Source organism: Mastomys coucha, unplaced genomic scaffold (assembly GCF_008632895.1).
Source record: "Mastomys coucha isolate ucsf_1 unplaced genomic scaffold, UCSF_Mcou_1 pScaffold21, whole genome shotgun sequence".
Lineage (NCBI taxonomy): Eukaryota > Metazoa > Chordata > Mammalia > Rodentia > Muridae > Mastomys > Mastomys coucha.
The window spans coordinates 180,046,745-180,060,679 of NW_022196904.1; the positions used below are offsets into that span (position 1 = coordinate 180,046,745).

General features: G+C 39.7%; 1 protein-coding gene across 1 annotated transcript in view; it reads left to right on the top strand.

Moving 5' to 3' along the window:
- Sorcs3 (sortilin related VPS10 domain containing receptor 3) overlaps positions 1-10,047 on the top strand; it is a 609,790-nt gene extending 599,743 nt beyond the window's left edge. Inside the window, exons 24-27 of the mRNA XM_031390639.1 lie at positions 39-138; positions 1,052-1,157; positions 7,204-7,364; positions 8,148-10,047. Of these exons, the coding sequence (XP_031246499.1) occupies positions 39-138; positions 1,052-1,157; positions 7,204-7,364; positions 8,148-8,212 (432 nt within the window). The 3' untranslated portion in view covers positions 8,213-10,047. The remainder of the gene's footprint in view (positions 1-38; positions 139-1,051; positions 1,158-7,203; positions 7,365-8,147) is intronic.
- The last annotated feature ends 3,888 nt before the right edge of the window (positions 10,048-13,935 follow it).

Sequence of the window (13,935 nt, forward strand, 5' to 3'; positions counted from 1 at the left end):
GCCACATCTATCCATGATCTTTCTCTCTTGTTTTACAGATTGTAGAGACACTATTTAATGCGCTTAATCAAAACTTGGTACAGTTTGAGCTGAAGCCAGGTGTCCAGGTCATTGTTTATGTCACACAGCTGACATTAGGTGAGTGCTTGCTGGGAGTCACGGGATGTGAGGATGAATGAGCCATTATTTTAAGCAGAAAAGGGAAGAAAGAGATAATTTCTAAAACCTTTTCCATAGATGATGCAATAACTAAGCTTATATGTGTGGCAGTGGCTGAGGAAAGACAGCCCCATATTTCTGAGGGTATTTTGGAAGGTACTACAGGGGGAAATTCTTACAAGGGGCTTTGTAGTCACAACCTGCATAATATTTAGAGAAAAAGTTCTTTTTTTTTTTAACTCTGACTTTATATTTAAGATGGTTGGGCTTTATGGGTAATACTCAGACTCTTCAAAAGTCTTTGATTTTCTGAATTTTTCTTAGAAGTCAGCTTAGGAAACTTTTAGATCCATTCCTTTTACCATATGTGAGTTCACATGGGAAGAAGAACCAGTTAGCTGTTGCTGGATATCTTACAAAAGGAATAGAAATGGTATGTCACACTCAGAATTGATGTGCAGCCGCAAGAGGCTGATTGTTCAGTGGGTCTTACTGATCTCAGAATTTTCTGGTAAAGGATTTCTAAAATTTACCACCTAGGGGACTTGTACCAGTAGAGTGTGGTAGAGGGAGAGTCAAACATTTCAAGGTTGTACTTGTGGTTAATCAAAGGCTGTCAATGTGATGCCATATTGTTCACAAGACTGTAAGAAGACAAAGAATTCAAGACCCCTCCCCCCTGCACTAGTCCCCACACTCAGATTGCACCCTAACCAGCAAGCTTTCCCAGACATAACAGAGGAGATAAGTTTCCTTGAAGGTTCAGAACAGCTCTTCTCATTATTACTCATCCTATGGCACTTAAATGAGGGTGGACAGCGAGCCTCTGGTCTCCAATGCATCCTGCCTCAGCTCCAGCTTCTGAGTGAGTACGTCTCTTTTTCCCTCCTAGCTCCCCTGGTGGACTCTAGCGCCGGGCACAGCAGCTCTGCCATGCTTATGCTCCTCTCAGTGGTATTCGTTGGCTTGGCTGTGTTTCTGATCTACAAGTTTAAAAGGTATGTGCTATTGTCGCTCGGGCTGTATCTCCAGGCTAAGTTGACTCTTCCTTTGACCAGTGTTCCTTAAAGTCATATCAAGAATATGATCTTTTTTTTTTTTCTGAAGCTCTTCTTGGCCCTGGAAAAAAATCAGGAGCAGCTGAGGATCAAGGAATGACTGTGTTATAGAATCAGAGCTGTATTCACTTTGTAGGCTTAGTAGATTAAGAAAATAAGGATTAGTTAAACACTCACATGTCTGTATACATATGCCTCTTTATCTCATGTTGTAGCTATCTAGTGTTTCTTTGTAAATTTGCATGCTGTGTGATGAGCATATAGCTCAATTTGTAAGGTATCTGTCTAACGTGTTCAAAGCCCTGGGTTTGGTCTCCATCATCTTATAGCAGTCATAATGGCACATGACTGTAATTCTAGCATTTGAAAGGTAGAAACAGGAATATCAAAAGTTCGAGATCATCCCCAGCTACAAGTTTGAAGCTACCCTGGGCTACCTAAGAATATGATTCAATTTAAAGAGAGAGAGAGAAAAGAAAAAATATTGCATATTATATACTGCTCCTATTTTCTTCTTGTCCTGTTTCCAAAACAGATTTTTCAGGGAAAGAAAGCCCCACATGTATTTAGAAATTATTTTTGAAACTCCCATGAATAACAGAGTTATTAACAAAATGAATGAAGTTGGAATGAACAATCATGCACTAATATTCAAAGGAAAGCTCCAGAGAGGTTTACTGACACAAGTCATAACCACGGAAATGAGGCAGGCTCAGTTTCACACTGGCATGTATGCCCTCAGGCAATGGTAGTCACATCTCCAGGCCTTTGTTTCCTCATCTGTACAATGTGAAAAAAACAATCATATGTCATGGTTTTGGTGTGTGAATTAAGCATACTATGTTTAACAATTATATAATTATATATCATAAGAATAGTGTGATAGCTGTAGCTACCATTATACTATGTGGTCAAGAAAACGTGAGGTATTACTAATAACAAAGATCTAGCTACTGTGTGTTCCAGTGATGTCTGTGGGTCATAAACTGACAGGTAACATGATAGTCTCTCAAAAATTGTGATGAATAGAACGTACTTTTGGGGATTCTGGTAAAAATAAAAGAACATAATTTATTATTTTTTTTATTAACTTTAATCTTTTTTTTTTTACAGTGCAGTTGTTATTCCCCTCCCATTCTGCTCATCTCTAATCCCTCATCCCATTCCTCCTCCCCTATCTCCAAGAGGATGTCTCTACCCTCCACACCTCTCCTCACACCGGCTAGGCCTCCCCATTTCCTGGGACCTCAAATCTCTCAAGGGTTAGGTATCTTCTCTCACTGAGGCTAGACCAGGCAGACCTCTGTTGTATATGTGTCAGGAGCCTTGGACCAGCTAGTGGATGCTGCTTGGTTGGTGGCTCAGCATCTGAGAGATCTCAAGGGTCCAGGTTAGCTGAGCCTGCTGGTATTCCTATGGGGTTGCCCTCCTTCTTGACTTCTTGTAGCCTTTGAGTTTTTAAAGCATACCTTAGTCTGGGAGGGTTCCCAGGATGAGGAGATTTTCTTTCTGGACTATAAAGGGTTTGATGGTAGGTGGCTTTTACTCTTCCCATTTTTTTCTTCTCCAGTGGATATTTCAATGATTTAAAAACAACTTTTTTCATTCACTATAAAGCCGATTGTTAGGCACAAGGGCAAGGATTTTTCAACTCTCTCTCATGCTCACTGGAAGAACAGACTTATCCTATTTTGCTTGTGTATTTACAAGCCTGAATGTGATTCATAAGCTTTTGGGTCAAGGTAGGTCAACCCATCTGTTCCTGGTTACTTTGAATAGAGGAAAAACCTTTAGGGTATAATTAAAGAGAAAATGTTTTATAGGAAAAGAAAACACCATTTTGTAGATGTACTTAAATTAGATGCAAAAATGAATGTCAGTCATCCATGGAATTGTTTATAAGAATTTCTGGATTGTGGTGAACATAAAGACTTGGGTGTGAATTATAAACTCTTCTTGTTCTAGCATTCAGTTCCACAGTGGATGAAGGAGAGGGTCAATAGAAATCCTGCAAGAAGAAATTTTTGTTTGTCATACATCTCCAAATCAAATCAAGACAATTTGTAACTTAGAACTTCTCTCAGTTATATGAAGGTTCCTAAACTCCTTACACAGTCAACTTCTTTCTGTAGACGACTCTTAACTTTGTAGGCTTCCATACATGGATAAGCTTATATAGTAAATCTCAAAATTAGTCCACTTTGTATTTCTCAATCATCAGCCAGAACTTTCTATCTCTGACAGTAGATTAGTGCCAGTCAAACTGGATAATCAGCATTAAGCCAAATGTTAACCTTTGCATTCCTAGCCCACGGTCCTGGATGTCCCCCCCCCCCCCCAAGCTCCAGGCCTTTGGGTGATACTCTGATGAGTTTTCTTTTCTTTCTCTGGCCTTTTCTTGTCTCCCCATCTTGTAGCATCCCAATGGTGACTGTGCAGAGTATACCAGCTAGCAAATAAGTAAAGGTCAGGCTCAGCTTCCTGTATCTCCCACTCTCCTTTGCCTAGCCATTACCATCCCCCAGAGTATGCTATAATAATGAGCATGCGTCATAATCTGCACAGATATGGAAGCCCCTAGTATGACTGGAAGTCTGTTTTTAATTTTGACTTAATTGAAAATACAGATAGTTACACATGGCTAGCAAACACTGCTGAACAGCTCAGACAAGGCGATGAGGACAGTTTCATTTTTGTTTCTAGATTATTGGCTATATTTTATATGGCATAAAATTTTCTATTTATGGCTACCAGCACAAACTAATTTAAACATCATTCATTAGACAAATACATATTTAGTACTTACTATGTTCTGTGTACTGAAAACCATCCAACAAGTTTAAGAATGTTGCTGGATCCCTAAAATTCTTCAAGTAAATATCACCCCACCCCTCCCATTACATCGGTCTCGTAGATACCAAGATTCCAGACATCTTAGCACTATAATTCAAAATGATTGTGAAGTGACTTTTACTTTCTGAAAAATCCCCAACAAGACCAGCTTTCTGTCCTTGTATATCTTTTTCTCTCCTTATTCAAGAAAAATGTTGGAGTCCTTACATTTCTTTCTACCTCTCTTTTTTAAAATAAGGTCTTCATCATAGTTCAGTCTGCTTTCCCCATAACTGGAGCAAATGAATATAAACTGCACCTGGATTTTGTTTGCTTGCTTTCTGTTTTGGAGATACTTGGGTACTCCATTTTGTTGTTCTTATTTAAACCTGTGTGGAAATGTGGCTTAAGACACATCCATTGATCTTTTTATAGAAACACAGGGCTCAGACTTGACTGACATATTCAAAAGTTCCACAAGTGGATGCGTTAAGTAATGAAAAGCAACTTGACAGCTTTTTCTAATGTTACAAATTGTGATGTCAAAGTCACTTCCTTCCAGCCATCTATAAAAGATGAAAACATGCTTATTTTCAGGGATTGAAATAGAGTGAGCAGTCATTGTAAGGCCTAATGAGTGCAAACACTAACAGGTGCCTTTAGCAAAACAGGAGGGATAGATAACACATTCTAGCCTTAGCTCTGAAGTATGCAGGCCTGTGTGAACAGGAATAGTTTGACTGTCCCCAGACACAGTGAATATTAATTTTACAATTGAGCTTAACATGTATAACCAATTACAATTTTCTAATTAGAAGCAATGTAAGACATTAGACTACATCTGTATTTAGCTAAAATATATCAAAGGCTTAACTCAAACTATCTGTATAACATCTGTTTCTCTCTCTCTCTAGTCTCTCTCTGTCTCTGTCTCTCTCTCTGTCTCTCTCTCTCTCTCTCTCTCTATATATATATATATATATATACATATGTAATCTATCCTTTATCACATATATATCATCTATCTATCATCTATCTATATTTCTATATCAATATTATATATTATCTCTCTTCTATCTTCTATTTGTCCATCTGTCATCTATCTATAATCTACCTATCTATCTAATCATCTATCTTTCTCTCTCTTTATTTTTTCTTTTATTCCAGCCTTGTCTCAAAAATTTTATGTAGCTGAGGATGACCTTGAACTGATTAATCCTCTTGCTTATATATTCCCACTGCTTAAACTACAGGTATGCATCTTATAGCCAGTGTATGTGAGGCTGGAGATTAAACCCAGAGCTTTATGAATGCTATGCAGGCACTTCTGTTAACTGAGTTGATACTACAGCCACTGAACTTTCCATTTTGTACATTAATAGATTGTGTGTGTTTCTATCTCACAGACTTTGTACATTTAAGATACCATAAGTTGAGTTACACTTATATAGGCCAATAGGAAACATGAGGACATACTTTTCATGTACGGAAGGAAAACAAAGACATGGAAATGGAACACAGAGGACAGGTAGAGACAAGTATGTGTTTAAGACTTGTTTCCAGAATTTTCATTAAGAGTTTTTCTGGAAAACTTTATTAAATATTATCACGTTTTGCCTCATTTGAGTTTAGAATAGAAGGAAGAAGATAAAAATGTGAAAATCCTACTAAATGAAACTAGGACAAGAGAGATGCACTTTTAGGAATGCTGGGTTGGATTAGACATTAAAAGATATATATTGGCTTTCTGTCATTTTAGAATTTAGTTCAACATTCTTACCTTTCAATGAAGCAAGAAAAATATCCTCTGGCTATGATGTGACAACATACAAATTCAGTCTTTGTATTGTAATCCACTGTAGCAGAATAGACAGAGCACAGGGTTTGGACATTTTATTCATTCATTCAGAGATGCCTAAGAAATGCAACTGTGTGTTAACTGTTTGTCTGTGAACATTGGACCTTGTCGGTATAAAGCATTTAGTCTAAAGAGAATGACAAACAAGTCAATAACAACTGCAATATCACCCTAAGCCTATCCCTTACTGGTTTTGTAGACCTTGTCTTTACAATTACACATTAAACCAGGAGAGATCAGGGATCAGGAGATTCTTCCAAAGTGGCACATAGCCAAATTGTGAAGGACAGGGATAAAAGCTATCGCCATGAAAGCCGTAGATGCCTTAGAAAGACAGGGAACCATGGTTTCATTGCCAAGGCCCGAGGGGTTAGAGTCTTTTCTGTAGATTCTCACAGATCAGCTTTTGGACTGATAGGTACCTAGTGGAAGTGGTATCAGCCTCTCCAGAGAACTTGGAAGAGCAAAGATCCCAAGTCCATCCAGTTTGCATCTATGAAGTCACAATTCACATTTTCCTGAAGATTGTGTTTGAAAGGTTTCTGCATAAGCATATGGGGAACACTAGAATTCAGTCATGGGGAGGAGTCTGCAGAGACTAAAAGAGAGTTTGGCAGGAGATCATGGAGGCGGGGGCGGGGGGTGGAGGCAAAAGCCAGTGTCAGTAAGATTTTAGCAAGAGCTTGCCTTCTTCCATCCATAAGCTATCTGTTTTATGTCTTCAAATCTACTCCTTTTATGTCTTTCAGGGGAGTTATTTGGCCTCTCTTAACCCTTCCCTTAATACACTCTCAATCCTACAGAGAAGCTACTGTTATTCCCATTGAGCAGAGAAGGAAACTATCAAAATAGTTCATATATTTGATCTAAGTTTGTTACCCTAAAATGTATAACAATGGATATAACTGTGTTATTTGGAGTTGTTCATAAAACATAGCAGTAGGAATCACTTGTATACATGCCAATGTAGGGAAAAATTGCTCTCTGTAAAATTTTCCATGACTCAAAGTCCAGCTACTTAACAGATGTAATAACAGGTAAATATTTTCAGATTTTACTGAGTAACTAATCAGCACCATTTCTTTTACAATAAGTTCTGTTGGTCACATCTTAACTGGACATCTTAGTTGCTGGCTGACCTTGTATCGTTGGCTCAGTAGTGTGCGTGGCCAGGCCTTACCCTGACACTGGCTGTTCCCATCATACCTTTTCCTCCCCTTCTTCCTCAAGACATCTTATTGCCTACACCAGGCATGCTCTTTTATCTCACTCTGCTTTTGTTCCTACCTCATATAGGAAAATCCCCTGGATAAACATCTATGCCCAAGTCCAACATGACAAGGAGCAGGAGATGATCGGGTCAGTGAGCCAAAGTGAAAATGCCCCCAAAATCACACTCAGTGACTTCACTGAGCCCGAGGAGCTGCTGGACAAAGAGCTGGACACGCGGGTCATAGGTATGTGTGCCTGTGCTTAGCATCCCCTGTTCCCCCGTTGTCAGTCATTTGCTAGCATTGTTTGTGCCACCAGACAGTCCTAGAGTGCAAGGCTGGGGGAAAATGACTGCCTACACTGACATACTCTTCGTTTACATTCATTTGCCACCTCTAGCTACATGAAAATGACAGACCATGTACCTTTTTCCATTAGAGTTTAATAAAGATAAGAAACATGCATGTCCCAGTGGAGGATAAAGTCAATTATCCACTGCTATTGGGAGGTTTTTTCCTTTTTTAAGTCCATAAACCCAAAGTCTTATAAGTCCTTAATAATACGTACATGAATGAAAGGTATAGTATGGGCTCCCTTTACTTGGCCAATTGGTTAACCTTGTGAATGCTTAGTAAACATTCCTCAGCTGTAAAATGGGAATAATAGTACCAGGATTCTGTCTAACTGTCATACGCTGTCTGGAATTCTGTTCTGAAATGGCTCTCCCTCATTGAACGATGTTATGAATTAGTGCAGTGCCTGCTCCATAGTAAGTGTGGGCTACATGCTGTTGTCATAATGACGAGGACAGAATACGATGACGGTCCGTCTGTAGCTTCTACCTACATGCTATTTTGGGAGGTGGAGGAGAAGCTTGCCAACTGGTAGGGTTATTGAGATGCCCTCCTTCATTAAAACGTATTACAGCCTGTTGCAGGCAGCTTGGCATTTGGCAGAGAATAAAACGACTCAGCACCCTAGTGAACTTACTTCAGTTCCCTCTCTGTGTCTTTTCTCCTCTTCTGCAGGAAGCATTGCCACCATCGCAAGCAGCGAGATCACAAAGGAGATCCCCAACTGTACTAGTGTTTAACCCAGAAGCCACCTGGCCAATCACCTTCCTGACTTTTTATTTTTGATGACTACTATTACTATTATTATGGAAAAATGAAAGTGTCTTTTTTATCTTTTGTTTACCTAGGGTCCCTCCATAAATAGTGGGCAGATGCTTAGCTGTGGGAGGAAAAAAAAAGAGGCGTTCTTAGGTGGTCATAACAGGATGAAGGACTATATGGTTATATTTGTGTTAAGAACGCATCTTCCCACGGGTTTCTTGCTTTACTCTGCTGTCAGTAGAGCAAAGTTCTTCTTGTGTCGTTCTGTCCTTTTTGAGTTGGGCTTTTGTTAACTTCATCCTCCCCTACCCTTCTCATGCTCCACACATACACATACAACACAGACCATTCCCCAGTTCAATTGCAGGACGTAGGTTGAGGGGCAGTGGACGTAGCTGCCAAAGGCACACACACCTTTCCGTAAGAGGCCCTGCCTCGTGCATGTCAAACCTGAGGCTAAAGATGGTGTATTGTATATAACTACAATGTAAATAGCTTTTTATTTCCTAAGAAATAATTTAATGTTTAGTAAAAAAGAAAACAGGAAAAAAAAGAAAGATGCGTGTGTTGGCTTTTGCACTCACCTTCAGAGCTGACCGCCCCCCAGCCTGCTTGATGTGTTGGATTCTGGATGCTCTCCAGCTGTCTGTCACACTCAACTCTTGCGTCTCTGTCCACACCATAGCTGGTTTCTGCTTCTGTATATAAAGGGGGTGGGGAGGGCTTCTTCAGGGAAATTGACAGAGGAAAGACCTGAGTGGCACTCAAGAACATGGGTGTTGTTTTGCTTCTTACGATAACCTGGGAGGAGTCACAAAGACTACTAGAGACTTCAAACTGGAATTCAGTTGGGGAGACTAGACTTTCTGTCAAACAGGAAAAAAGAAGTTCTTTATCAGCGTGAGAGAGCAGTCCTCTCCAAAGAAGCAGCAAGGAATCTAAAGACCTAATTGGATTTTGTGGATATGTGCATTGCCCAGGATGAGCTGCGCAGCTCTCCTGAGCTCAAAACATTCCCTGGGCATTATGTGAGGTCCAGTGAGCATCTTCTGGCATGACAAGAATCAGAAAGGCTGGAAGGGATGTCCCACTTGTGGAATCCCGACTCTGTGCAAACCCTGCAGGCCAAACAGAGGTCTAGTCTTTAATGATATTAGTAGGAATGATTTTAGCAAAGCTGTGCTATTTGCTTGTCAGATGTACCCAACTTCCTTAAAGTCAGATGTCAGCCTTCAGTTCCCTTAAGGTAGTTCTCTGGCCTCTGGGGTGAATGGCTTTCAAAGCCTGTATTTGCTTTTGTAGCACCTCAGCCCCTCCAACTGTTTAACATGCCAATTCTTTTCAGTAGGATCACATTACACCATGCTGCAAGCATTGTTTTCATGTTCAGGCTCTGCCTGTGCACACTTGTTTCAAAGAATGATATACTGTATAAATATATATATGAGAAGAAAGGCCACATTTTGTACCTGTTAACCTTCATGGGATGCTGTTCATATTACTCTTTGTGAGACACAGGGAGAATGTGATAGAGAAATCTAGCTGGCTGCGGCATAGATCAGTGTTAGAAGGGTTTCGAAAGATCCCTCTTTTTCATTTCAAGGGTTAAATGGGTTAGACAATTGCAATATGTGTACTAAACACTGGAGTACAGTGCATGAGTCATATCTATATATATACAGTATATGTACATATACTGTACTTGGTTTTATTGTTCCATTTGAATATTTCTACTGTAAAAAAAGACAGTGGTTTTGAAATTGTTGAAAATAAATGTATTTTTGTACATCAAAGCTCTTTACTTGGCGGAGAATTCTCTCTTCTAGTGTTTTTATTTTTTACATACTGTATCCATAAGACATGGCTGCAATAATATTACATAGCCACCCCACCCTGTCCTCCCCCAAAAGGCTTATTGGAACACATATGTATGCATCTTTTGTTTATGAGTCTTTGGCTAGATTGTGGTTTGGTGAGCTCAGGCCTTGCAGGCTAGGTTGGAATTCCCTGCAAGCTGGTGTCAGGTGTTTTGAGTCTCTATAAGAAAATTGCAGAATTCCACACAGGACATGCTGAAACCTGGTGTGAATGCTTAGCTGTTTTTTCTGTTTACCTTTGCTCACATTGCCATGTCTAACATCAAGGCCCAAGGAAATACAATCTTCCTCCTCTGTTGGTAGTCACTACTAGATTACATAGAGCAAGTATGGATAACTATTGCCAGTACAGGGAGGAAATGAGCAACTTAGAACAACAATGACTTGCTAGCCTTCTTTATTTTCTATAGCCCTAGTGAGGCTTCTGTTAAATGATCACTTTAAATCAGAGTCCATGTTTGTTATTGAAATGTGAATGGCCAGGTCTCTGGGCATAGATATTAGCAACTACAAAGACTTTGAATACCAATTTCCAATGAGTGGTTGATCTGGAACTGCCACTCAGGTCTTACAGATATTACTTAGTTACTTTTGTGTTGCTGTGAAATGACACTATGGCAATGACAGATGATAAAAGAATTGACTTAATTTGGGGACTTACAGTTCTGTGACCCTCAAGGCTTGGAGGATGGCATTGAGCATGGCAACAGACAGGAAGGCAGGCAAACATGGTGCTGTAGTCATCATTAAGAGTTTACCTCTGATCCACAAGCATGAGGCAGAATGAGAGAACTTACATTCTGGTTCATAGGCATTGGGAAGAGAAAGAGAGAGAACAGGAAATAGAGCTGGCTGGCGTGTGAAAATTCAAAGGCACACCTCCTCTCACACTTCCTCTTACTAAGTGCTGACCAAGCATTCAAATGTATGAACCTATAAAGGAGATTATCATTCAAATCACTAGAAGATGTGAACAAAAGGAAAGACAACTGCAGAGAAATAGGTCCTCCCCTTGATCTACTCCTTCCTGATAGCAGTTTGGAGTGTCAGTTCATTTTTTTTTCCTTAGACAGGTAGGTGCTTCTGTCCTTCACATTGATACTTAGGGCATGTGAACCATGGCCTGCATTAAGGAATGTAATTGGCATGTTTATATCCCTTTACTAAATAAAATATCTAATATATTTCTGAGAGTGTCAGGAAACAAAAACCCAGAAAGATTTGGCCAATAATTTAGATCATGTTTTGAAAACTAACCAAGTATTCTTGCATTTGAGGACAAGGGACTAGGCAAATGTGGTTTTCTTTTGATGTCACTGTATTTAAAAATTATGCATAATTCTTCATTTACTTTTTTTGAGTCATATTCATCTTTGCATTTCTCTTATGCAGTCTGAGGATTGAACCTGTATAGTCTTACACATACCAACCTAGTATTTTCTCACCAAACTACATGCTCAGGGCCACAAGTTGTGAAGTTGGTTTTTTTTCCTTCATCAACTATCAGGAATATTCCTTAGGGATCTCCTTAAGAAGTGGTAGGTCTTTTAGTCTATTGGTTTACAACTGGAAGTAGCTATACTTCTTTAATGAATTTTAAATGTAGAGCTTCTCAAATGGGCTAAGTATCTAAAATCCCACCTCACTGGAAAGGTGCTGCTTCCCACAGGAGCCGAGTTCTCCTGTTTATGCCTGGGTTAATGAAGTTGCTGCACTAGATTAGCAAGGAACCAAAATGAAATAAAGATAGCAGAACATTTGAGTCAGTCAAGAGTTTCAGTCCAATTCCTGGCTAAGAATAGAGACTCTAGAATTACCACCATGTGTCTCAGATTTCTCTGTAGACTGAGGGGCAGGTAGAGGGTAGGAAGTATGGATGGCATTAGCTGTTTCTGTGTAGGGTTCTCCATTCTGAAGAATCTCTTTGCATTAGAAGTATGTTCTCTAAGGCTATTCTAGACCCAGCAGCTAAGCCTGAAGGAATGCTGAGGTTCTAGGGCCCAGCTGTCAACTCCATCAGCAGACTCTCTCAAGGTTCTCCTGTACACTGAAATGTGTGAATCACAGCTGTCTCAGCCTCTGAAATAACTCAGAGAGAGGGGATTGCTAGGAGTCCTACTTCCTGCCTCCTGGAACATGTTAATATACAGACATGAGAACAGCTTCCACATTGTCCTTTTCTTCTTGGGCAAAAAAATGAAATATCGAAAGTTGCCCAATTGTATTATCTGAGGTAAAACCAGATTAGTGTATCAGTGGGTTATTCCATACAAAGAACTTTGAGAGGCACAAGTTAAGAGATTTCTGATCCTTAGCAGCTTATTTCGCACCATAAATTCCATATCTGTGATATACATATAGATACATATATACATACAAATACACACACACACACACACACACACACACCTTACTTCATGGCCTAGTTATTGATGTGTGGATCTTCAGGAATGTGAAGGGCCCATTCCCAGTTTCCTACGTGTTTTAAGCTCATAAGTAAGGACATGCTAGAAGAACCAGCACTGTACGGGACAAACTGGGATTCAATGAGGAATGTGGCTCTCCTATTTTTACATATATTATCACAGCAGACCTAAAGCCCATGTCTCTTATAAAACTGCAAAGTCAGAACCATCCCTCATCTTCTTAAAATTACAAAATGACATTTTCACTACTGCAGACAACCAGACAGCCTGGTTGTATGCCAGCATGGCTTCCCTCTTTACAGTGTTCAGAGGAATTAGAACATAAGTCCCTCTGTGTGTTCATCATGTAGCAGCTCCTAGCACCCCTATTCTGTTGCCTTGTAAACACAGTTTCTTGGAAACCCATGGCCAGATGCCCTTGCTTCTCCCCTCTAAACTTAAATAAAGCTGCTCAAGAAACTTCCTCAAGTCTCCTATGCTTGCTACACACCTATTAAAGAGGTTGACCCTATTTATTAGGGGAAAAGACCAGAGAGAAAACACACAGGGTAGGCATGGCACATCCTGACATATCAGATCCTGCCAAGTGTTCTTGTTTGCTTTCACAGCACTGTCAAGGTGCCCCACTATAACTTCCCAAGTATCTACTGTATCATGAAGCCCTTTAACTTCCCTTACCTACCATTTTTGTTGGAGAAGCAGGGTGTTCTTGAAAACTCACTGTGATTTTTATCCATGAATCATGAGTATTACAAAGTTCATTTTACAAAGGCAATGGAACGTTGGATACAAAAACAACAGCAAAACAAACAAAACAACCCAAGCAACAACAATAACAACAACAACCACAACCTCTACCACCACCACATCAGAAGAAGAGGAAAATAAAACCCCAGGGTCAAATTCCAGGTCTCACGGAAACTAAATGTCTCTGTAGAATTTAGAGCTACCACCTTCCAATTATCTGAATCACTCTAGAGCAAAATTGACAAATATGGTCCAATTTTCCTCTTTTTAAGTTGAATATAAAGGCATTTCTTTCATAGGGTTGGTGCTTAGGTTAAATGATGCAATGTAGATAAGTACATATAAATAATGAACTTGTTCTGAAAACCTGCCCCTATTGCCCTGGCTTCTAGTCCACAACAGTTTAAAAATTATCCAACTAGCTTTTCAGTTTGACTATACCACAAGGAGGACCATCAGAGTTCCCTGGAGAAACATTATGGGATGTCTCAAAAAAAATGAACAGAATTTTAAGATATGTGGTCACCCATTCATCCCCAAAATCACTTTCTTTGATTGCTTTCTCCCCTAATATAATTGATTTTACTTTGCTTATGCTACATGGGAGGGGCTGGAGATAGGCTTCCCTTCTCAATGATAGCAAAAATGCAC